The sequence below is a fragment of the Thamnophis sirtalis genome, unplaced genomic scaffold (genome assembly GCF_051295495.1).
Source record: "Thamnophis sirtalis isolate CommonGarterSnake01/CBP01778 unplaced genomic scaffold, rThaSir2_p1.2 scaffold_3, whole genome shotgun sequence".
NCBI lineage: Eukaryota > Metazoa > Chordata > Lepidosauria > Squamata > Natricidae > Thamnophis > Thamnophis sirtalis.
This window is the reverse complement of record NW_028261383.1, coordinates 9550228-9576738: the sequence shown is the minus strand read 5'-3', so window position 1 is coordinate 9576738 and position 26511 is coordinate 9550228. Positions and strand designations below refer to the sequence as shown.

Here is a 26511-nt window from a genome sequence, read left to right as displayed (position 1 = left end):
AGCCAACATCTTCTTAGGAACTTCCAGTGTTGGAGCATTCACAACTTCTGGACTCAAGTTGTTCCACTGATTCATTGTTCTCACTGTCAGAAAATTTCTTCTTAGCTCTAAGTTGCTTCTCTCTGATTAATACAGTCTTTGCAGAAGAAAATTGGTAAAATGAATGAAGATTTTCCTTGAGGGATTGCTCATGGTGGAGGGGAAATTGGGTGCATCTGACAACAGGTTCCATGCAAAATAGTACAAAATCCACACACCCCAAGATCTACTTACAAAACTGGTTGGTTATAGAGAGGCTCCTGGAAGGTTGCTACTGCCAACCAGATTGACGTCAGGGAAACAATTCCACCAATATAGAGGTCCCCTGGGCGGTAAAAATTGTACACCCCCTTCTGATCCTTGGTGAAATCAAGGGGGCATTTTCTCCCACCAGCTACACTGGGCAATAGAAGCAGAAGCAGGAAGAAGAGGAATAGCTTAGCTTGCATGGCAGCCCTCAGAAGCATTTCTGGGAGCAGTAGTCGTTGGACTAGAAGACCCCAAGGTCCTTTCCAACTCTGTTGTTCTGTTCTGTCTTCAAAAGAGAGAGCGTCCAACCACAACTTCCCAGGATGGTAGGGAGTTGATTCTGCACCTCAAGTGGGTGCATGTCACTCTGAACACATTGGCTCCAGAGGAAGCATTTATTTGGCATGTGGCTTTCCAGGCAAGATTTATCAAGATGTTGCAGCAGGTTGCTTGCCAGGTTCAGAGATGATGAAACTCCTTTGAGGGTTAAAGGGAAAAAAGACCATAATTTTCACAATTACAATGTAGTGCGCATCTATTGTGCCAGTTTGATCTAGTGGTTAAGGCACCAGGCTAGAAAGCAAGAGAACATGGGTTCATATCCTGCCTTAGGGATTAAAGCCAGCTCTGGGTGACTTTGGGCTAGTCTCTCTCTTTCTCAGCTCAATCCACCTCAGAGGGTTGTTGTGGGAAAAACGGGGGGAGAGTGTGTGTTGTACATACATACAAGAGCCTCAGTGGCACAGTGGTTAGAATGCTGTACTGCAGGCCACTTCTGCAGACTATTGGCTGCCTGCAATGTGGCAGTTCAAATCCCACCAGACTCAAGCTTGACTCAGCCTTCCATCCTTCCGAGGTGGGTAAAATGAGGACCCAGATTGTTGGGGGCAATATGCTGTAAAATGGCTTAGAGTGGGCTGTAAGCCCTATAAAGTGGTACATAATTCTAAATGCTGAGTGCTATATTCGCTGCCTGAGTTATTTGTAAAAATAATAAATATGCAATACAAATAAACAAACAAATATTATTTTTGGCTTCAAAAGCAGGTCCAGAAGGGAAGAAAACATGTTTCTGAAACCTCACACATTTGACGTGTGTCCTTTAGGCAAATCTTGTGTTTCCTACACTAAAGTTTGTCGATACGTTTGGTAAAAGAGGAATCCAGGTGATATCCCTCGAGTTGATTTACATTCTGGTGCCTGGTGTTCTGTAGAATCTTATTTAATGCTCACATTTCTTCCTGACTCTTAGCTTCTTCCCATTTTGGAGAAATCCTCTAGTGCTTTGGAAAATAAGTCAATCTTCTCTTCCTTGTGAATATGCCTCATGTCCTGGAAGACAGTTATCATATCCCAGTGGTGAAATTCAAAAATTCTCCCTACCAGTTCTGTGGGTGTGGCACAGTGGCCATGGTTTGGTGGGTGTGGCTTGATGATCATGTGACTGGGTGGGCACAGCTTGGTGGTCATATGACTGGGTGGGCATGGCTTGGTGTCAGGAGCCAAGCAGGAACTTCACAGATAACCAGGCACAGCTGATTGTCACACAGCTGATAGTAGTAAAAAAAAAGCTAAAAAAAGTTTTTAAAAAAGTTCTGACACAGCGAATTTTACACAGCTGATTGTCGGAACTTTTTAAAAGCATTTCTTTTAGTATCGGTTTTCATGAATAGTTAGTAAAAGAAATGCTAAAAGAAAGTAAAAAAAAAGTTCCAACCATCGCACGGCACAGCTGATTGTCACACAGATAAACTTTTTTTTTTAAAGCATTTTTTTTTAATACTGGTTCAGGCGAATGGTAGCATTTTGAACCCAAACTACTTGTTTGTCCGAACTAGCCTGAACTGGTAGCATTTCATCCATCATATCTCTTTGTATTTCTACTGTATTTAATTGCTGTTTCATTTCTTGATTAATGACCCAAGACAAGGTGATAAGATCCTAGGTGCAGCTGAGACTGACTTGATGCTCATTCACTGGGCAGATGACACAAAATTTGCAGGGGTACTTACCAACTATGAAACCTCTAGTTCAGGAAAGAGTTTCGCTCAAAACTAAAAAAAATCCTTTTATTACCAATGTTGATGCAGACAGAACCTGGGGCAGTACCTTCCACAAATGGTGCGATGCTGGTTGGGAGATGTCCAGGCCATGTCTGTTGACCCAGTGAGTCTTGGAACCTTACTGTTGCAGAAAACTAAGGGACTCAGATTTCGGAATCAAAAGAAGTGGCTTTATTGATATCAAGGTTCAGAGCAAGATAGGCAAGACAGCCATTTGAACAACTGAACAATTTATACAAAAGACAGTTCTTATATATCTTTCAAAAGCAGCAGAACACTGGAATGTAACATGTTCCTGTTACTAAATATCTTGCCTAAGCTTTCCAGTAACTTTCTGTGGCTAGCTTGTACTCTTGACTCATATGTGTGAACTATAGCTGAACTTGTGGTTAGGCTTTTAACATTTCTTGTTCTTGTACACGTCTTAAAAGCAAGTCTTTATTCCTTCTTTCTGTCATGTCTTACTTTTACATTCTGATTCACTTTATGTCCTGCCTTATTCCCATGGTCCCCAAATTGTTAGAAAGAAATCTTATTGTTCCCAAGCTGGAAATAAAATATCCAGGCAGCTCCTTGAAAGACAAATGAGGTTTATGCAACATCTGGAGCCAATGTGCCAAGTTTCCCCTGAAAGACTTTTCTATGGATAAACCTTGCTTTTGTTTTGTGAAGATGAGCAAAGGAATTCTGAGACAGTATTAAAAGCAGGGCTCATTGGTTTAAGATGCTGAGCTTTTTAGCTGGAAAGATGACAGTCTGGGTTTAAGACCTGAGTGCCATGTGATGGGGTGAGTTCCCATCACTTGCTCCAGCTCCTGCTCACCTAGCTGTTTAGGAGCAAGCAAATGCAATTAGATAAATAGGTACCACTTTGGTGTGAAGGTAATAGCAGTCTGTGTGCCTCAGTGTATAGTCATGCTGGCCACATGACCACATAAATGTCCTTAAGATGATGCTGGCTACCTTGGCTAGGAAACAGAGATGGGTACCAGCCCTAGAGATGAATGCAACTGGACAGAGGAAACCTTTACTTTTACTTCACTTTTAACTGGCATTTAGAGAGGGAATGGTTTACACACTGCCAAGTTACGGTCTCTGCTTTTATAGCACAACTAATTGAAATACTTATCTCTTGGTGGAAAGCATTTTTTTCTTATTTATCAAAGAAAACCTAAATTCAGCCTGAGACTACTGGTCATCTGATTAGTTTGGTGTTTCCTGCTGAATCTTAGTTCTTGTGTTCATTCAAATTGTGATTTTTAACTTTTTGCCCCAACTGAGTGCCAAGACTGTGTGGCAGTACAACATGAATTCCTCCCAGAAGGCTTTAGTAAGTTAAATTTAAGCAGATAAGCCGGATAATCTAGGATAAGTCAGTCTCCTCCCCCCTGCCCGCCAAACCCATAACTGACTTTAGGATGAACAAATATTTGGCTGATTCAACTGGATGAAATTTTGTGATTATTTTTTTTCTAGTTCATATTGTCCCTTGGAGGGAGCTTGTTATAATCATCATGTTATAATAAGCCACCCAGAGTTACCTTGAGGTAAGATGTGCAGCCTATAAATTTGATGTCAGGGTAATGACGATTTAATAGCTGACCAGCTGCTGTAAGGCTGTAAACCATGAGGATGTTGGACATGAGGATGAATCAGCAGGGTTACTGCCACTTTAAGAAGCTGTATATGTAAGGGAAGGCCATATGAGGATGTCTCTCTCTCTCTCCTTGTGTATCTCTCTCATGTTCTATCACCATTGTAGTTCTTTGTATAGAGTGGAAGATTGATTGCTTGCCTAGTATTTGCCTGACACATGTATATATGTATATATAAGTCTTGTATATAAACCACTGTTTAAAAGACAACTGTGTACTGTATTTTGCTCATAGGTTGTTTCAAAATAGTAGTCATGCTCTGCGCACTCTAACATTTTATAAACAAATAAATAACACATTATCATAAGTGGTTCGGGTGCTGAATTAGAAACTGGGAGATCACGAGTTCTCATTGCTCTTAGGCATGGAAGCCAGTTGGGTGACTTTAGGCATGTTATTCTCACTTACCAGTCAACTCACAGGATGGTGGTTGTGAGAAAAATAGGTATTCACCTAGAGTTCTGTTTTTTTAAAGAGAGAATGGTCAGCTGAGCCAATTAATCAGCAACTTTCATCATAAGTTACTTTTTTTTCTGAGAAAAACTTACACTGGGTAGCAAATAGCACTTGGACTTATCTACAGGCCTCTCTAAGCGGTTTTACAGAGTCAACCTATTTTCCCCAACAATCTGGGTCTTCATTTCACCAACCTTGGAAGGATGGAAGGCTGAGTCAACCCTGACCCTGGTGAGATTTGAACTGCCAATTTACAGGCAGCCTGCAATACTGCACTCTAACCACTGCACCACCATGGCTCACTGTGCCACCACAGATCAATCACTGATAGTTCAAACTCCCTTCTAAATCTGAGAATCTCAGTTTTGGATTGAATTCCTAAAAGCTTATGGGGCTGGACTTCAACCCAACCTCCCTGATGCAACCATGGCTTCGTCATTAGGTGAGGAATATTATCGGGGATCTAGGGAAGGAAACCTTTTATCTTGTACTTTATAACTCTGGAATACTGTCTGGACTCCTGTCCTGTCCTGCAGGAGCAAAAGGTGTATTTTTTAAAAAAGAACAAAGCGCCAAAATTTGTATAAAACAATTCTGGAGACTGGTCCTCAAAAGAATGAAAACCAAAAGAGGCCTTTATTCAGGAAATTACATGATGACAGCAAAGTTGAGATTGTCAATCCGTGGTTTAAAACAGACATGGTGTTTTTGTCATCCCAAGAGATGAGGAAGAAGACTAAATAAAAGATAATGGAAAGTTTTGACGGTCCTTGTAATTAATGTCCAAAGACAGAGATTTAACAGATTAACAGAGTTGGAAGGGACCTTGTAGATCATCTAGTCCAACCCCCAAGCAGGAGACTCTACACTATTTCTGACAAATGGCAATCCAATCTCTTCTTGAAAGTCTCAAGTGATGAAACTCCAACAGCCTCTGAAGGCAAGCTGTTCCATTGGTTGATTGTTCTGTAAGAAAATTTCTCCTTCTAGATTGAATCTCTCCTTGATCAGTTTCTATCCTTTATTCCTTGTCTGGCCTTTGGGTGTCTTGGAAAATAGCTTGACCACCTCCTCTCTGCGGCAGCACACAAATACTGGAACATTGCTATCATGTCTCTCCTAGACCTTCTCTTCACTAGCCATTCGTCATGTTTAAGTCTCTAGTCCCCTAATCATCTTGGTTGCTCTTCTCTGCACTTTTCCTAGAGTCTCAACAATTTTTATAATGTGGTGATGAAAACTGGATGTAGTACTCTAGGTGTAGTCTTACTAAGGCCTTATAGAGTGGTCTAAGTACCTCACTTGATCTTGATAGTATCCCTCTGTTAATGCAGTTTAGGATTGCATTCGTTTTTTTGGCTCCCACTGCACACTGCTGGCTCATATTTAACTGGTTGTCCACTAAGACTCCAAGATTCCTCTCACAGTTACTACTATTAAGCTTGGTTTCACCCAGTTTATATTTGTACTTTTGGTTTTTCTTGCCTGTGTAAGACTTCACTTTTCTCTACATTGAATTTCATTTTGTTAGATAGGGCCTAGTGTTCAAGTCTGTCAAGATCCAACCGGATTTCGCGCCTACCTTCTAGGGTGTAAATGGAGCTAAATAGATCTAAATAAAGCTACAAAAAGTGCAAAATCAAAGACATTGTTATGTCACTATGTTAGATGCTTCTAGCGGCCAATAAATTGTGAGATGCAAAATGCAAAAGGTTCCAAGGTGCATATTTTAAGAAAGACTAGATAAGTAGACTCTATAACAAATGTTCCACATTGCTCAAGAACTCAGTTGTATTTATTCTCCATTCTCTTCAGAATCCCGATTCCATCTTCTCTTCCATTCATTCCCTAAAATTTCATTTTCCCACAGTAATAAATATAGCTCAGGACCGTAGAGTCCAAAAGTTTCGACAATTTGTTTATACCGTTCTACTCTTTTTCTTTTTATGTGTTCCCTAAAGTGATTTTTTTTAATGCTCATAAAGGGACTGATGTTGAGTAAATCCCTTTCCACATACCGGACAGATGTGTGATTTTTTCCCAGTGTGGATCCTTTGGTGGGAAGTTAGGGAACTGTTTGTCCAACATTAGAAATTACGTTTGGTCCGGACATTTTCCCCCTATAAATAAATACTCAGGCAATGCCGGGTTATCTGCCAGTAAAACCTATTGTACAAAAAGTACACATATGTTATAGTAACTAACAGAAACTGAATATATGAGCAAGAAAAAAATATGGAAAAAGGGAAAAATAAAATTTGTATATTTTTAATATAACATTAATGTAATCTTTCAATGTATTATTAAATCCAGACCATATCGAAACATATTCTTCCATTGTTTCACTTTTGGAATATGAAGACAGTTAAAAAATTAATCACAACATATTTTCATACCAATTCTTAGAAGCAGGAAATTCTTTGTTTAATGTAAAATAATGTTCCTGGCTGAGGTACAGGATCTTCATAAGATGTCACCTTCAATATTTAAGGGGGTTCATGCAACATCACATGTACATCTTTAATTACTCAATTTTCTCCCAGAATTATATCAACACATAGAATCCAATCTGCATTTAACAATGCTTTCAGAAGAACTAAGTTTAATGTTTGAAAAAGTATTTATTTTAATGTGTGAAAAATATTTTAACATTTAATGTTGCCTTCATAGTAGATTATTAGATCAATTATTATATAAAGCTCTGGTCGCTGTCCACCTTCCCCCCAAAACGGCAAAATCAGGCAAACCTGCTCTTATTGAATTCTATAGACATTTGGACATATGCACTTCTCCCAGTGGCAGAATCCAGAGTGTGCTACCAACCAAATCACCAAAGTTATTTTTTCCACAATCTGTAGAGACTATCAACTTGTGTACTTCTCAAACGATTTTGAGACATTTGTGACAATTATTTTGCATTTCCTTTCAAGCCATCTTTACTATTTGCCGTTAGATGCTCCTTTGTATTCAGATCTGGCCTCAGAATGATAATGTAGCACTTGGGGATGAAGATGCAGCCCAACAATCCAGTACTGGACGCCAAGATGGAGAAGACCTGCACAGCCACCATGTACTTCCCTTTGGTACTCAGGTAGGCAGGCACAAAGGACACCCAGACACTGCAGAAAACCAGCATGCTGAAGGTGATCAGCTTGGCTTCATTGAAGGCCCCAGGCAAGTTCCTGGCCAGGAAAGCTACCACAAAGGAGATGGCAGCCAGGAAGCCCATATAGCCCAGGGCAACATAAAACATAGCGACAGAACCTTCGTTGCACTGCAGGACAATCTGCTTGATCTGAGAGTGCATGTCATCCTCGGGAAATGGAGGAGAAACTCCCAGCCAGATGATGCAGATGACAACTTGAAGACCAGAGCAAGAAAGGACAATGGAGTTGGCCAGAGTCTTTCCCAGCCATCTCCTCACAAGGTTCCCAGGCTTTGTGGCCAGGAAGGCCAGCACCACCATGATAGTTTTAGCCAAGACAGAAGAGACAGCAATGGAAAAGATAATGCTGAAGGAGGTTTGTCGGAGGAGGCAGGTGATTGGCTTTGGAGGACCAATGAAGAGGAGGGAAGTCAGGAAGGACAGCAGGAGAGAGACCAGGAGGAGGTAGGAGAGATCCCGGTTGTTGGCTTTGACAATGGGAGTTTCTAAAAATTTGATGAAGATTGCTAAAACGAAGACAGTGACCAAAGATAAGAAGATGGCCAAGGAAGCCAGAATCATTCCCAAGTTCTCTTTGTATGACAAGAAGGTTATACTTTTGGGGACACATTTGTTTTGGCCTTTATTTGGATGGTGATTTTTTGGACATCTTGTGCACTTCTCTGCATCTGGGGAGAAGACAGGCAAGACCTCAAATATTAATGTTACACGATTATAAAAATATGCCTTTGTAATACTACTTACAAATAATAAATCATGTCTATGATATTGTACCTCAAAAATCTAGGGAGTTTTGGAAAAATTAAAATCAAGGGGAAAAATGGATTGAAAGCTCTCTAGTAAAAACGAGAAAGGAAAACAGCCAGGATTAACAAAAAGGATGGACTTGGTGAAGGCAGTAGTGTAAATAAACTGGCTAGAATGGAGAGGAAGATCCCAGAAAGGTGAAGAGTTTCCTAAAATCTATATAGCCAGACAGCTTAATCCTCAAAAATTATATGAATGCAGATCCTGGCAATTGTATGGTTGAATATTCCTTTCTCAAAGATTTTTCTGTTGTGCTAATGGGGATCCTTTCTGAAGAATCTGGATGCACGGGGTAGATATTTATTTCAGGATCTAGTAGTTGAATCGGATCCAGTCAGTGGGATCAGCTAGATGGTATTTGGTTGAGAAACTTACACTGATACATTTTGAGAAAGCTGCAGACATCTGAGAAAAGAGGGCATACAAAGAGTCAAGAAGGTGATTTGTGGGTGAGTGATTTATGTCCATTATCTTAATCTTTTGCCTCTTCCTCACACATAAAAGGCAAAGGTAAAGGTTCCCCTTGCACATATGTACTAGTCCTTTCAAGCTCTCAGGGGCAGTGCTCATCTCTTTTTCAAAGCTGAAGAGCCAGCGCTGTCTGAAGACATCTCTGTAGTCATGTGGCCAGCATGACTAAATGCCAAAGGCGCACGAAGCACCTTCCCACCAAAGTGGTCCCAATTTTTCTACTTGCATTTTTACATGCTTTTGAACTGCTATGTTGGCAGAAGCTGGGACAAATAATGGGAGCTCACTCCATTATGGGCGCTAGGAATTGAATAGCTGACCTGCTGACCTTTCTGATCGACAAGCTCAGCGTCCTAGCCACTGAGCCACCACATCCCTCTTTTCCTCACACATGGAGGCCCCTAATTCTAATGATTTTCAACAAATGTTGAGGGCAATTCAATTCAGCCTACTATCAGTGATTTACATAGTTTCATACATGTTTCATGGGTCAAGAATGAGGTGACAGGCATTAATTTTTATAGAACACTTTGTCTACATTGGTATAAATAGCATTTAGCACTTAGACTTATATACCACTTCACAATGCTTTACAGCCCTCTCTAAGCAGTTTACAGAGTCAGTACATTTTCCCCAACAGACTGGGTCCTCATACTATCCACTTCGGAAGGATGGAAAGCTGGTCAACCTTGAGCCGGTGAGATTCAAACTGCCAAATTGCAGGCAGTTTGAAATCAGCACAATTAGTCTGCAGTACTACATTCTAACCACTGTGCCACTGTGGCTCTCCTCTATCAATATTTTTAAAGTAAGACAAATCTGTAGTTTTATGGTGATTATTCAGCTTCAGTTAAGTGAATGGTGTCCTTGATGTGTTTGCGTTACTTGCGTTAATTAAATAGCTGATTTTTTCCCCAGACAATGGGCACACCCTGAGGAACTGGCCCTATGGACCCCCTTTCAGGGACATTTTTTTCATTAAGGACTTTTCTTTTCTATTCATGGAAGGCATAATGCCCTCTCTCAACAGAGAAGCAGAGTTAAGCTGATCTTCAACAGACAGGCTCCTAAAGACAGAGATTGACAAGCCATGGTTGCTTAATCAGTTTTTCTTCAAAATGTTGCCATATGTACCAGATCAGGTCTAGGACAATTCACTGCCGTCACCGTGCCAAGACCAACTTGCCATGGCAAACTTTTTGTGGGACAATTCAATGCTGTATTAATCATTTCATTCGGTTATTTTTATTATTGGCGACCATGTTTTCTTCCGAATTATTTTTATTCTTGTTTTTCTGGATTGACTTTTTAATTTTAATAATATTGGCCACAGTTCTGTCAAAATGAATTTAATTTTTGTATCTGTTGAATTGTCCCTCAGCAAGTTGTCCTGCGGTGAGTTGGCCACGGCGAGATGGCCGTGGTGAATTGTCCCATTCTTATACCAGACCCAGGCTGCATAAATGCAGACAATATTTAAAAAGATATACAAAAATGAACTCTTGCTTCTGTCTCATATTTATTGAGGTTTTCAATCTAAATCTGGGAGTTTCCCCATTTGCCTAATAACTGGCTTTCTGCCATCACCCATGACACTCTTTGCTCAAGGCTCCCAAAGTTTGCTTCCAAATATCCCTGACTGGAAATGCTTCATGGACTTTCTCCCCATCTTCCAAAAACTGCCTCTCCCCTTGGTGTCTCCTACCTTCCTGAGTGGAGATGGTTCCTTCTGGACACAAGATACATGCGTAGCAGCAAAGAGGCCTTCCTTCTAAGACCACCTTGGCTTGGCCAGGATGACAGTTTGTGGTACACCTAGAGCGAGGAAGGGGCTGACCGAAAAAAGAAGCAGCATCAATCAAAGGTGATTGGGTGTTGCCACCATCATGAGACATTCATCTGTTTAATATGTCTGCTCATCTCTACACTGTTTCTCTTTCTGTCGAGGAAGAGGTTACGTTGCATTGGTTTATTTCTTTTTCTTAGAATATACCCAACTAAGTGGAGACGGTTGGTACTTTGGATGGAAATCTTCAAAGAGAACCTGGATAATTTACCTGTTAAAGATGATTTAGTGAATCCTATGCTGAAGAGGGGTTTGGAAAAAATGATTTCTCAATCCAGCATTAAATCCAGTGATGAAAGAAGGGGTGGGACTGGGAAAGCAGAATAAATATAACCAAATAATAGGGTTGGAAGGGACCTTTGAGGTCTTCTAGTCCAACCCCCCCACTCAAGCAGGAAACCCTATACTAGGGGTGTCAAACTTGCGGCCCATGTGCCAGATACATCACACGCTGACCATGGCCACCCCTGCTCTAGCGAAGGGGGAAAAAGCTGCAATACGTCAAATAATGACAATGTGATGCCATGAGCTTAACACCCCAGCTCTATACCGTTTCAGACAAACGGTTGTCCCATCTCTTCTTAAAAGCTTCCAGTGTTGGAGGATCCAAAACTTCTGGAGGCAAGTTGATCCACTGATTAATTGTTCTCACTGTCTGTAAATTTCTTCTTAGTTCTAGATTGCTTCTCTCCTTGATTAGTTTCCATGCATTGCTTCTTGACCTGCATTTTCCTATATATTGCCTGATATGCAGAAGGATATTTAGTCATCACATGGAAATCAGTGGGGAATCTTGAAGTGGGCAGGAAGGAGATTCCGGGGAAGTAGAAAAAGTATCATCTTCAATGGGACCATTGTTAATTTGTGGAATTTTCCCCTAAAGACCTGTTGGTGGACGCAGTTTGATGAAACATAATAGCTTTGTCTCAATTCATCTATCATGTGAAACCAAGTATTCTTTAATTACGGTTATTGAATTAATCATGGTTAGCTAATTGTGCAGAATTGTCAGTGTGGGGTAGAGGCTAATATATTTTAATAGGATTGAGAAGGAGGAAGTTAAAACCTACCCAAGGAAATTTCTGGAGAAACATTGAAATCTGAGCCGAATAATGTCTACCTTCGTTTATAAACACAATAATTAGGTTTGTCAATAAAATAACCTAAATCAAATCGACCATCTTGAAGGCTGTGAAGTGTGACTTCAGTATACCGTATATCTTTTCTAAGATTAAATGTCATAGGATTCTCAAGTCTACATCCTGAGCGTTGGAATCACTTAACTTTGTTGTTTTAACTACAACTCAACCAAGACATCACAGCTTGCTTTAATAAAGAAAAATAGAAGGAAGAAGATCCAAGTACCATCTGAGTCTGGATAAGCCACATAGACTTCTTGGCCAAAGTTTCCCTTTCTGTGATCCATGGACTCCTCTTTTTTTTTTTAATCCAAAGAGCCCAACAACATCTTTGAGAAAGAAGATCCCAAGCAACCTATCAACCCAGCACTAGCAACTCGCTAGACACTTCACAACTAGTTGGAAGAATAACTTTAACTTTAACTTTTAATAGATTTATATGCTGCCCAATCCCATAGGACTCTGGGCAGCTTACAGAAAAAGTTAATATAGGAGTTAAAATAAAGAACAATTTAAAAAGAACGCACCATACACTCAATCTGGGTGGGGCTGGACCTCCTTCCTGAAGACAACAGCCCCAGTCCTGCCGGAATAGCCAGGTTTTAGTGGCTTTTCGGAAGGCCGAGAAAGTGGGGAAGGTCCGGATTTCTACAGGTAGGTCATTCCACAGGGTCGGAGCAGCTACAGAGAAGGCCCTCCTCCGAGGAGCCGCCAGCCGGCATTGTCCGGTCGACGGCACCCAGAGAGAGCCCAGTCTGTGAGTTCTATTGGCCATTGGGAGGTATGTGGCAGGAGGCGGTCTCCCAGATATCCAGGTCCTAGGCCATGTAGGGCTTTAAAGGTGATGACCAGCACCTTGAAGTGTGTGCGGAGACCGATCGGTAGCCAGTGCAGCTCACGGAGGATAGGTGTAATATGGGTGTATCTAAGTACACCCATAATCGCTCGCTCAGCTGCGTTCTGGACTAACTGTAGTCTCCAAACACTTTTCAAGGGCAGCCCCATGTAAAGCGCATTACAGTAATCGAGCTTGGAGGTGACGAGGGCATGAGTGACCATTCGAAGTGCCTCCCGGTCCAGATAGGGCCGCAACTGGTGCACCAGGCGAACCTGGGCAAAGGCCCCCCTGGTCACAGCCGACAAATGATGTTCTAATGTCAGCTGCGAATCCAGGAGGACACCCAAGTTGCGGACCCTCTCTGAGGGGTGTAGAATTTCACCCCCCAGGCTAAGGGATGGAATATCTGGACTATCCTTGGGAGGTAACATCAATAGCCACTCGGTCTTGTCTGGATTGAGTGCAAGCTTGTTCACTCCCATCCAGACCCTGACAGCCTCCAGGCACTGGCACATCACTTCCACCACTTCGCTGAGTTGGCACGGGGCGGACAGATACAATTGAGTATTGTCCGCATACTGATGGTATTTGATCCCATGCCGGCGTATGATCTCACCCAGCGGCTTCATGTAGATGTTAAATAGGAGGGGGGATAGGACTGAGCCCTGCGGCACCTCATATTTAAGGGGCCTAGGGGTCGATCTCTGTCCTCCAACCAACACCAACTGCGACCTGTCCGAGAGATAGGAGGAGAACCACTGTAAAATGGTGCCTCCACTCCCACCTCCCGCAACTGCCGCAGAAGGATACCATGGTCGATGGTATCAAAAGCTGCTGAGAGGTCAAGAAACACCAGGATAGAGGAATGTCCTCTATCCCTGGCCCGCCAGAGATCATCGATCAGCGCGACCAAAGCAGTTTCGGTGCAATAACCAGGCCTGAAACAGGACTGAAAAGGGTCTAGATAATCTGTTTCATCCAAGGACCGTCGGAGTTGAAAGGCCACCACCTTCTCAACAACCTTCCCTACAAAAGGGAGGTTGGAGACTGGACGATAGTTGTTAAGGATAGCTGGGTCCAGAGAAGGCTTCTTAAGGAGGGGTCTCACCACCGCATCCTTCAGTGGGTGCGGGAAAGATCCCTCCCATAGAAAGGTGTTAACAATCATCTGGAGCCAGCCTCGTGTTACCTCCCTGCTGGTCAGACGAGCCAGGAGGGACATGGGTCCAGTAGGCAAGTGGAGGCACACCGCTCCCTTGGCCTTGTCCACTTCCTCAGGAGCGACAAGTTGAAACTCGCTCCACAAAGTCCGATCAAGGCCTTCCCCCGGCATCTCCTCAGGAACTGTCCAAGTGGAGTCCAGGTCCATCCGAATCCGAGTGACTTTGACCGACAGAAACTGAACAAATTCCTTGGCTCTACCCTGTAAGGGTTCTCCCGCATCCCTCCCTTTCAGGAGGGAGCGCATTATCCTAAACAGGGCGGCCGGGCGAGATTCTGTGGACGCAATAAGAGCGGAAAAATAAAAGAAAGGTTGGAGGGCATTAGATGAGCAGCCTCAGCTAACCTGGTTAAACTGCTGGGACCAATTCATGGCCTCCTGGTCAAGGATGAATTCCAGGTCTTTGGACCTCTGTGGTTTGTCTATCCACCCAAACTTCACAGCCCCAAAAGTCTTATTAGGAAAGAGCACCCAGTTTATGGCATCAAATTTGGCAGCAAGGTCCCCTTTCTCATCCAGATACACTCCATTCATGCAAGTATTGTAGAAGTGGGAATCTCCCAGGAAAGGATGAAGCTACAATGGCAGAAAAAACAACAATAAGAGGAAATCTAAGGATGTTCTACAAGTAGATTTGGATTCTACTACGAAGCTCTCTATAGTGATGGGCATGGTCCATTGGTGGGTTCCGGATCCTGTTTCAACCGGTATGGTGCAACGGGGCCGGGCATCCACGACGTGCATGTGTGCAGCACGTGCTTGCATACTTACTGCCTGTGACGCTCTGCAATGCTCCAGCTGTTCAGCGGAGTGTTACGCAGGCGCCCTACGCTGCGTTCGTGTGCGTGTAAGCCCTGATCGGCTCAAATACAGGTAAGGTGGGCCCTCTGGAGCACAGTACCGGAACGGTACCTGGTGCTCCCAGCAGGCACTGGTACACCCGTACTGGGGCATACCGTTCATATCCCACCACTAGCATGGTCAGAGAGATATAAGGCAAATTTCAGCCACTCTTTGCCTCTAAGATAAAAAAAACAACAGAATTGGAAGGGAACTTGGAGGTACATTCAATGATAGAATAATAGAAGTGGAAGGGACCTTGGAGGTCTTCTAGTCCAACCCCCTGATTAGGCAGGGGGTCGGACTAGAAAACCAGACAAATGGTTATCCAACATCTTAAAAACTTTCAGTGATGGAACATAACAACCTCTGGAGACAACTTGTTCCACTGATTAATTGTTCTGACTATCAGGAATTTTTTTCTTAGTTCAAGGTTGCTTCCCTGCTTGATTAGTTTCCACCCATTGCTTCTTGTCCTGCCTTCAGATGCTTAGGAGAATGGCTTCACTCCCTCTTCTTTGTGGCAGCTCCTGAGTCATTGCAACACTGCTATCATGTCTCCCCTAGTCCTTCTTTTCATTTAACTAGACATACCCAGTTCCTGCAACCGTTCTTCATATGTTTTAGCCTCCAGTCCCCTAACCCTCTTTGTTACTTTTCTCTGCATTCTTTCTAGAGTCTCCACATCTTTTTTACATTGTGGCAACCAAAACTGAATGCAGTATTCCAAGTGTGGCCTTACTAAGTCATTATAAAGTGGTATTATCACTTCACTTGCCTTTAGAATTTCTAAAGGAAACCAAATACCTGCCACGTCTGAAGGACCAGCCTGTGGTCTCTTTCCTTCCTTGCCCTTTTCTTGGATTTGGATAGGTAGGCATCATGTGAAGCCCGAGCAACTGCCCAGGCGAGGGTGTAAATACCGTAGCCATCCAGAGAGAAGGTTTTTTCCACCACCTCTTCCTGCAGGGTATCCAGTTCCTCATTCTCCCGGCATCTCACCCTTCCTTTCACAGAAAACAGGTGTCTGGAATATGAACAATTGAAGACAATTTTGCCAAAATTTTGCATAGGGTGAAAAAACGTTTCAGAAACTGGTGGTCTTTTTTCAATATGGATTAAGAAAGAGAAAAAACCGCGGAGATGCCGAGGAGACAGTATGTCATCGGATAAATTCAGAGTGAGATCCCACATGGCTGTGGTGATCCAAACTTTTGCCAGGATAGGCTTGATGTACCTTTCAATGTGGGATTGCAAGGCACTTATCAAGCTGTACAAGTGGCGGGATTCCCCGTAATATATGAAAACGCTGACATTGTTCCACAAGTGAAATGGTTCATTGAACAACAGCCTCATTTTCCAGGGCAATACGGGGATGTTCACCGAGACGGCTACACAAATTGTGTTCCTTGTTAATATGGGACTCAAAGTCCAGAGGAATCTTTTTCCATTGTCAGTGTCTGGTGCTAGAAGACCGACCCAGTTCCATCCAAAATGGTGGAGCATTTTGACAATTCCCCAATACAAGTATTCTTCTTTGGGGACCATCCGGTAGATGAATGGGAAATGGGTTTTATCATTCAGATTTTCGGAAACAAAACCATAACTGACCTAGCAAGAAAAAGAAGTGTGGGGAAAAAATGTTCAGGATAATGTTTGAAGGATATGATCTTCTCCATTTGAGCAGTTCTTTCTCCCAAGATGCTAGATAGTTGGGTTCTGCACTAGGCAGGATGATGAAGCAGACTGTGTCAAGATCCAATCCACCTGTTACTACACCAAGATAAAAGTTCCTCTCGCACATATGTGTGAGTTGTTCCTGACTCTAAGGGGCAGTGCCCATCTCCATTTCAAAGCTGAAGAGCCAGCACTGTCCAAAGACGTCTCCATGGTCATATGGCCAGCATGACTAAACACCAAAGGCGCGCGGAATGCTGTTACGTTCCCATTAAAGGTGGTTCCTATTTTTGTACCTGCACCTTTACATGCTTTTGAACTGCTAGGTTGGCATAAGCTGGGACAAGGCGCTCACTCCGTTACGCAGCGCTAGGGATTTGAACCAGTGACCTGCCAACCTTTCTGATCAACAAGCTCAGCATCTTAGCCACTGAGCCACTGCAATCCTAATCACCAAGGTACTAATTCATATTGACTGAAATCTTGCAAGCTCCTACCAAACTAAGGGAATAGTCCTGAAGCCCAGCTATCACAAGTCACTTAGCATATTTACATAAGTGCTTTCAAACTGAATAGGAAGAAATATTTTACTGGACCAGTTGCCGTACAAATTGTACACAAACAGCTGTAGTATAAGATAAAGCTGACTTCTAAACCTGGAGCATATGAAGAACGATTGCAGGAACTGGGCATGGCTAGTCTAATGAGAAGAAGAACTAGGGATAACATGATAGCAAGTTTCCAATATCTTTTTTTAAATAGTTAATTTATTTATTTTCACATTACATACATAAGTGCTTAGAGAACAGCATATTGTTTGGATCAATTTATTTTTATATAATAATAATTTCCCACTCCTAATTTTTACCTGTCCTATCCAACAATTTATAAAAAAAAGTCCCATGTTCTAAAATACTCTATCTACTTTTTCTTTTCTTTTTAGCATCAATCTGTCCATTTGTGCACAATCTAAATTTTTAAAAAATTACATTATTCTCTGTAGGTGTTTCCTCATTTTTCCAGTACAAATGTGCAAATACAATTTTTGTTGCTGTGAAAACATGTAATATTAAGTGTAGATTCCCTTTATCATATTTTTCAGGTATTATGCCTAGCAAAAAATATTATATGTGGCGGACATGTGTAAAAGCAAAGAAATATTGGACAAAAATACATATATGGTTTGAAAAAAATGTTATAACAACATATAGATTATAAACAATATTCCAATATCTAAGGGGCTGCCACAAAGAAGAGGGAGTCAACCTATTCTCCATAGTACCTTAAGAAAGGACAAGAAGCAATAGATGGAAATTAATCAAGGAGAGAAGCAACCTAGAACTAGGGAGAAATTTCCTGACAGTGAGAACAATTAATCAGTGGAATGACTTGCCTCCAGCAGTTAGTAGGCACTCCAATGCTGGAGGTTTTAAAGAAGAGATTGGACAACCATTTGTTTGAAATGGTATAGGATTTCCTGCCTGAGTAGGGGTTGGACTAGAAGACTCCAAGGTCCCTTCCAACTTTGTTATTCTATTAACTGGCACCTCTTTACAAACAATGAAAGAACGAATAGTGTAGGACAATCTAACGTTCATTCTCTGCATTCTGCCTATTGTTGAATAACAGACTGCCAGTTTTTTAAAAAAAAGACTTTAGATTTTCCCTTTTACCTTACAAGCTATGAACAGGAAGAGTTTGCTAATGGTAAGAGGAGTTCCACAACGGAACAGATTGCCTTGTGAGTTGGTAGACTTTCCTTTACTGGAATTATCTTCACAGAGAATAGATGGTAATGTTTTGGGAATGCCAAAAGTGGATTCTTGTGTAGGGCAGAGGTTGGGAAAGAAGATCTTCAAGATCTTCCATTCTTTGCTTCTGAAATTCAAACGGATAACTTCTCAAGGAATGAAAAAGGAAATGAACATCCTTTTCTTTTGATGTATAATTAAAACCCAGTGATGACACGATCTGTTTGGTGTCCCATACTGACACCAAACGGCACTTCGATTGAAGCAACACAAAAATCATCGGCCATGCTACCACCCGCTACCCTCGTGAGTTCATTGAAGCCTGGCACTCCACAAGCAATGCTGTCAACAGTCACATTGACCTACAACCAGCCTACGAACCTCTCAGAATCCAAATCAACCAAACAGCCAATCAGAGACAGCACCGACCCTCAACCAACCCATTCAACTCCCTTACACCAGCAGTTCACTTCCAAATCACCTGATGTAATCCCCTTATCACAAGACCCATCACAGGACTCACTGACGACTCACAGCTGACCCATCACAAAACCCTCACTTGACACATCCATACCTGAAGCCCTTATAAACAGAAAAACATTGATACTGACATCCCCTAAACTCCACTGAAGATGTTACCTAGCCTAGTAACAAAGCATTCAGGCACCAATCCACAAGCTCGGGGAACGGATCTTCTCCCTCATCCTACACTCGAACTACAGATATTCGCCACTATTGCAAAACTTGATCTCCATTGCCCTGACAGCTTTAAAAGTGTCCTTCAACCTGCTATTTCAATGGTCATGGCATATGTCTGGGCAGCACCCATCCAGCTTTGGCTTTTCTCCCCATCTCCATTTGTACCTGTGGCATCTTGTAGAGGCTCAACATGGTGGAAATCTGCTTGGAAATGTCAGACTCGGTCCCTTCAATCACAGCCAGCAGCCTCTTCTCCCTTCCACAAATGTAGTTTGGAACATTTGCCTGTCCGGTGGAGAGCAAACCCAACAGGGCATCAGCGGTCAGTCCTGGTTCATAATAGTTCTCGTAGATGTCATAACCCAGGGTGATATTGGGCAAAACGTGGGGATTCTGGTTGATCTCACGAACAGCAAAAAGAAAGGACAGAAGGTACCAGTGGGCATTATAACCTTTGCTTCAAAACAAAACAAAACCCACAACCACCTTTAATATTCATTTAGCATTTTAACCATTCATTCAAGCACAGGTTGGATTCCAGACCCTTTCTAACCCTATCCTTGTTACTCTTACTAGAAGTAATAATTATAATACGAAAACATATGAAGAAATGGGCATGGCTAGTCTAGAGAAAAGAAGGACTTGGGAAGACATGATAGCATTATTCGAATATTTAAGGGGCTGCCAAAAAGAAGAGGGGTCAGTTTATTTTCCAAAGCACCAGAAGGCAAGACAAGAAGCAGTGGATGGAAACTTATCAAGGAGAGAAGCAACCTAGAACTAAGGAGAAACTCCCTGACAGTTAGAATTCATCAGTTGAACAGCTTGCCTTCAGAATTTGTGGGTGCTTAATCACAATAGGCTTTTAAGAAGGGACTGGACAACCACTTCTCTGAAATGATATAGGATCTCCTGCTTGAGCAGGGGGCTCAGACTAGAAAATATTCATGGTCCAACTCTGTTCTGGTTGGTTGATTGATTGATTGGATGGATGAATAGAATAACAGAATTGGAAAGGACCTCGGAGGTCTTCTAGTCCAACCCCCTGATTAGGCAGGAAACCTGTACAGCACTTCAGACAAATGGTTAGCCAACATCTTCTAAAAAACTCCCAGTGTTGGAGCATTCACAGCTTCTGCATTCAAGTTGTTCCACTGATTCATTGTTCTCACTGTCAGGAAATTTCTCCTTAGCTCTAAGTTGCTTCTCTCTGATTAATACAGTCTTTGCAGAAGAAAATCGGTAAAATAAATGAATTTTCCTTGAGGGATTGCTCATGGTGGAGGGGAAATTGGGTGCATCTGACAACAGGTTCCATGCAAAATAGTACAAAATCCACACACCCCAAGATCTACTTACAAAACTCTTTGGTTATAGGGAGGCTCCTTGAAGGTTGTTATTGCCGACCAGATTGACGTCAGGGAAACAATTCCACCAATATAGAGGTCCCCTGGGCGGTAAAAATTGTTCACCCCGTTCTGATCCTTGGTAAAATCAAGGGGGCATTTTCTCCCACCAGCTAGACTGGGCAATAGAAGCAGAAGCAGGAAGAAGAGGAATAGCTTAGCTTGCATGGCAGCCCTCAGAAGCATTTCAGGGAGCAGTAGTGGTTGGATTAGAAGACCCCCAAGATCCTTTCCAACTCTTTTGTTCTGTTTTGTCTTCAAAAGAGAGAGCGTCCAACCACAACTTCCCAGGATGGTAGGGAGTTGATTCTGCACCTCAAGTGGGTGCATGTCACTCTGAACACATTAGCTCCAGAGGAAGCATTTATTTGGCATTTGGCTTTCTAGGCAATATTTATCAAGATGTTGCAGCAGGTTGCTTGCCAGGTTCAGGGATGATGAAACTCCCTTGAGGGTTAAAGGAAAAAAAGACCATGATTTTCACAATTACAATGTAGAGTGCATCTATTGTGCCAGTTTGATCTAGTGGTTAAGGCACCAGGCTAGAAAGCAAGAGAATGTGGGTTCATATCCTGCCTTAGGGATGAAAGTCAGCTCTTGGTGACTTTGGGCTAGTCTCTCTCTTTCTCAACTCAATCCACCTCAGAGGGTTGTTGTGAGAAAAACGGGGGGAGAGTGTGTGTTGTACATACATAAAAGAGCCTCAGTGGCACAGTGGTTAGAATGCTGTACTGCAGGCTACTTCTGCAGACTATTGGCTGCCTGCAATGTGGCAGTTCAAATCCCACCAGACTCAAGGTTGACTTAGCCTTCCATCCTTAAGTTCTATATTCGCTGCCTGAGTTATTTGTAAAAATAATAAATATGCAATACAAATAAACAAACAAATATTATTTTGTGGCTTCAAAAGCAGGTCCAGGAGGTTTCTGAAACCTCACACATTTGATGTGTGTCCTTTGAGGCAAATCTAGTGTGCCCTATGCCACAGTTTGTCGATACTTTTGGTAAAGGAGGAATCCAGGTGATATCTGGATTCCTTTTATTAAAGGAAGATTCCTTTTATTACCAATGTTGATGCAGACAGAACTTGGGGCACTACCTTCCACAAATGGTGTGATGCTGGTTGGGAGATCTCCAGGCCATGTCTGTTGACCCAGTGAGTCTTGGAACCTTACTGTTGCAGAAAACTAAGGGACTCAGACTTCGGAATCAAAAGAAGTGGCTTTATTGATATCAAGGTTCAGAGCAAGATAGGCAAGACAGCAATTTGAACATCTGAACAACTTATACAAAAGACAGTTCTTATATGTCTTTCAAAAGCAGCAGAACACTGGAATGTAAAATGTTCCTGTTACTAAATATCTTGCCTAAGCTTTCCAGTAACTTTCTGTGGCTAGCTTGTACTTTTGACTCATATGTGTGAACTATAGCTGAACTTGTGGTTAGGCTTTTAACATTTCTTGTTCTTGTACACGTCTTAAAAGCAAGTCTTTATTCCTTCTTTCTGTCATGGGAAGAGCCGAGGTGGCACAGTGGTTAGGGTGCAGTACTGCAGGCCACTTCAGCTGGCTGTTATCTGCAGTTCAGCGGTTCTAATGTCACTGGCTCAAGGTTGACTCAGCCTTCCATCCTTCCGAGGTGGGTGAAATGAGGACCCAGACTGTGGGGGCGATATACTGACTCTGTAAACCGCTTAGAGAGGGCTGAAAGCCCTATGAAGCGGTATATAAGTCTAACTGCTATTGCTATTGTTTGTTTGTTTGTTTGTTTATTATATTTATATGTCGCCCTTTCCCCCCGAAGGGGACTCAGGGCGGCTCACAACTCAAACCAGGGAAGGGGGATACAGAGAAAAAATTAAAAAACAAAGCATAACAGTGCATAATTTAAAACACACAACAGTCATACCATTCGAGACGGGGGCAACAGCTCTTTAACCCTAGGCCTGTCGGAACAGCCAGGTTTTAAGGGCTTTGCGGAAGTCCTGGAGGGTGGTGAGGGTTTGAATCTCTACGGGGAGTTCGTTCCAGAGGGTCGGAGCAGCCACAGAGAAGGCTCTCCTCCGGGTAGTCGCCAGTCAACACTGGCCGGCGGATGGAATTCGGAGGAGGCCTAATCTGTGGGATCTAATCGGTCTAGTGGAGATAATTGGCAGCAGGCAGTCTCTCAAGTACCCAGGTCCAATACCATGAAGGGCTTTATAAGTGACGACTAGCACCTTGAAGCGTATCCGGAGACCAATAGGCAGCCAGTGCAGCTCGCGGAGGATAGGTGTTATGTGGGTGAACCGAGGTGCACCCACGATCGCTTGTGCGGTTGCATTCTGGACAAGCTGAAGTCTCCGAATGCTCTTCAAGGGCTGCACCATGTAGAGCACATTGCAGTAGTCCAGTCTAGAGGTCACAAGGGCGCGAGTGACTGTTGTGAGGCCTCCTGGTTCAGGTAGGGATGCAACTGGTGCACCAGGCGAACCTGGGCAAATGCCCCCCTGGTCACAGCCGACAAGTGGTGTTCAAAAGTCAGCTGTGGGTCCAGGAGGACTCCCAAATTGCGAACCCTGTCAGAGGGGTGTACTGTTTGACCTCCCAGCCTGAGAGATGGAACACTTGGCCAATTAGTAGGAGGGAAACACACCAGCCACTCGGTCTTATCTGGATTGAGTACAAGCTTGTTAACCCCCAACAGCCTCGAGCCACTGGAACATCGCGTCAACCGCTTCACTGAGTTGGCATGGGGCGGACAGATACAGCTGCGTATCGTCCACATACTGATGGTATTTTATCCCGTGCCATCGAATGATCTCACCCAGAGCCTTCATGTAGATATTAAACAGGAGGGGGGACAGGACCGAACCCTGTGGCACCCCATAATTCAGGGGCCTAGGGGTCGATCTCTGCCCTCCGACCAACACCGACTGCGACCTGTCCGAGAGGTAAGAGGAGAACCACCGTAGGACAGTGCCTCCCACCCCCACCTCCTGCAGTCGTCGCAGAAGGATACCATGGTCGATGGTATCGAAGGCCGCTGAGAGGTCAAGGAGCACTAGGACGGAGGCATAACCTCCGTCCCTGGCTCTCCAGAGATCATCAATCAATGCGACCAAAGCGGTTTCCGTGCTGTAGCCAGGCCTAAATCCCGACTGGAAGGGATCTAGATAATCGGTTTCCTCCAAGGACCGCCAGAGCTGAAAGGCTACCACTTTCTCAACAACCTTCCCCACAAAGGGGAGGTTGGAGACTGGACGATAGTTGTTTAAGACGGCTGGATCCAAAGATGGCTTCTTCCGAAGGGGTCTCACCACCGCCGCCTTTAGAGCGGGGGGAAAGAACCCCTCCCGAAGGGAGGCAGTAACAACCGCCTGGATCCAGCCCCATGTCACCTCCCTGCGTCCTCAGGGGTAACAGCTTGAAAATAAATCCAGTGATGTCCTTCCAGATTCTCCCCTGGTACCTTGGCTGGCTCTGCGCAATTGGAGTCCAGGTCCGTCCGAAGCCGAGCAACTTTATCCGTGAGGAATTGGACGTAATCCTCAGCTCTGCCTTGCAAAGGATCGCTCGTATCCCTCCTATTTAGGAGGGAACGGGTTATCCTGAACAAGGCGGCTGGGTGTGACTCAGCGGAAGCAATCAGAGAGGCAATGTGTGTTCTTTTGATCGCCCTAATTGCCCGAAGGTAGGCTCTGATGCTGGATGTTAAAAGCACTCGGTCTGACTCAGACTTACTGGATCTCCATCGTTGCTCTAGGCATCTCTTTCGGCGCTTCATCTCCCGGAGTTCCTCAGTAAACCAAGGAGCCCTCCTGGATCCACTGCTTCGGATCGGCCGTAAAGGCACAATCTGGTTAAGAGCCCCTGCCGCTGCTGAATTCCAAGCAGCAACCAGAGTCTCCGCCGGACTGCGGGCGAGGGTATCAGGAACAACACCAAGCTCCGTCTGAAAGCCCAAAGGGTCCATAAGTCGCCTGGGGTGGAACCACCTAATCGGTTCCTCCTCCTTACAGTGGGGGTTTGGTCTCTGAAAGTCAAGTCTCAGTAGGTAGTGGTCCGACCATGACAGGGGTAAGATCTCGCTACCCCTCAAACCAAGATCACAACTCCACTGCTCCGAGAGGAATATGAGGTCGAGCATGTGACCCGCCGAGTGAGTCGGGCCCCGGATTACTTGGGTCAAGCCCATGGCTGTTGTGGAAGCCATGAACTCCTGCGCTCCATCAGAGTGTTCACCGAGTGAAGGCAAATTGAAATCCCCCAGAACCATAAGCCTGGGAAACTCAATTGCCAGCTCAGCTACTGACTCGAGGAGCGAGGGGAGGGCTGCTGCAATGTTGTTGGGAGGCAGGTACGTTAACAGCAAGCCCACATGACCCTTGAGGTCCAACTTCACCAGCAAGGACTCACACCCGACAAGCTCCGGAGCAGGGATCATACGAGGTACTAGAGACTCTCGGATAACAATAGCCACACCCCCACCCCTTTCTTGTGATCGCGGCTGATGAAGCACCTGAAAACCCTCTGGGCACATCTCTACGAGGGGGACTCCTCCCTCCGGGCCCAGCCAGGTTTCAGTAATACATGCCAGGTCTGCCCTCTTGTCTAAGATTGGGTCCCGGATGAGGGGAGCCTTGTGAACTACAGACCTGGCATTTAGCGGCAGCAGCCTGAGACCAGGGTCCTGATTACTCGCGCCATCTGGCCTTGGAGTGGGACTCATAGGGCCGGAAGGAGGGATCTCTGTAACGTAGCGAGCCCTCCTTCCCCGGTAATGGCCAGCCCTAAAGTCCCCGCCATATCTGCCCCTCCCTGTTAAGACCATAATGCTCCAGCCCGCTCCCGTGTCCGTAGCCCCTCCACCCACCCCTATAGCCCCCGCGTTTCCCGACAGGCCCTTCGAATCAGTCATCCTCTCATACAAATACAGCCACTCATCCATGCATTCCCCACATAAGTCCATTAAAACACAAAAAATACAACAATAATAAAGTTTAAAAAGTGGGTACAGTCATCAATCAGACATACCATTCACACCGCATTCCTAAAAAAATTTTGCGCACTGCGCGAGAGAGGAAGTCTTAGTGTTCTTAATCTTCTCCTCTATGGACTCCAGCAAAAAGGGCAAGGTCCAAAAGTTTGAAGTGGCTGGAGGGTTAATGTCAGTTGGGGGGAGGTGCTGAGCAGGCTCCCTGCCCATGTCCTGTTCGTCCCCTGCTTTCTCTTTCTTCAAAGATTGAGCCGCAGAATAGTATGCGGGATAGTATACGGGACTCTCAGCGAGGCTGGAGGTGGATTCAAGTATCCCAATTCACTCCAGAATGGTGGTCCTGAGGACGAAGGCAGGGGCGGGGACGGTCGGAAGGCGAAGACAGTCAGGCGTCTGAAAGGGGGACTCCTAAAGTAACCACGGATAGCAGCGGCAACAGCAACAGGAGCCGAGAGGCCGGCCATGATAGTCAAAAAGCTGGGATTTCAACAGTCGGTCCACAGCAGTGATAATACATGGAAACAAAAAGAGTTGCGATGGGAGGGGGGATGCATTTGGGACGGCAGCGGTGACGGCAAGAAGCCTGTCTCTCAGACCCACGACACCCCAGCATCAAACTCACCAACCCCCAACCCCCATATTGCTATGTCTTACTTTTATATTCTGATTCATTTTATGTCCCGCCTTATTCCCATGGTCCCCAAATTGTTAGAAAGAAATCTTATTGTTCCCGAGCTGGAAATAAAATACCCAGGCAGCTGCTTGAAAGACAAATGAGGTTTATGTAACATCTGGAGCCAATGTGCCAAGTTTTCCCTGACTTTTCTATGGATAAACCTTGCTTTTGTTTTGTGAAGATGAGCAAAGGAATTCAGAGACAGTATTAAAAGCAGGGCTCATCGGTTTAAGATGCTGAGCTTTTTATCTGGAAAGATGACAGTCCGGGTTCAAGACCTGAGTGCCATGTGGTCTTTTTAAAGAGAGGGTGGTCAGTTGAGCCAAGTAATCAGCAACTTTCATCATAAGTTACTTTTTTTCTGAGAAAAATGTACACTGGATAGCAGTAGCACTTAGATTTATAAACTGCTTCACAGTGCTTTACAGCCCTCTCTAAGCGGTTTTACAGAGTCAGCATATTTCCCCCAACAATCTGGGTCTTCATTTGACCAACCTTGGAAGGATGGAAGGCTGAGTCAACCTTCCATCCTGG

General features: G+C 44.0%; 1 protein-coding gene across 1 annotated transcript; it reads right to left on the bottom strand.

The window, feature by feature from the left end:
• Positions 1 to 7370: 7370 nt before the first annotated feature.
• Positions 7371 to 21467, bottom strand: LOC148047114 (vomeronasal type-2 receptor 26-like). Its single transcript, XM_087707948.1, has 6 exons — positions 21424 to 21467; positions 19084 to 19375; positions 15599 to 16402; positions 14297 to 14527; positions 10612 to 10738; positions 7371 to 8296 (listed from the first exon to the last, which is right to left on the bottom strand). The coding sequence occupies exons 1-6, from the start codon at positions 21465 to 21467 to the stop codon at positions 7371 to 7373; spliced, it is 2424 nt and encodes an 807-aa protein (XP_087564074.1).
• Positions 21468 to 26511: the final 5044 nt, after the last annotated feature.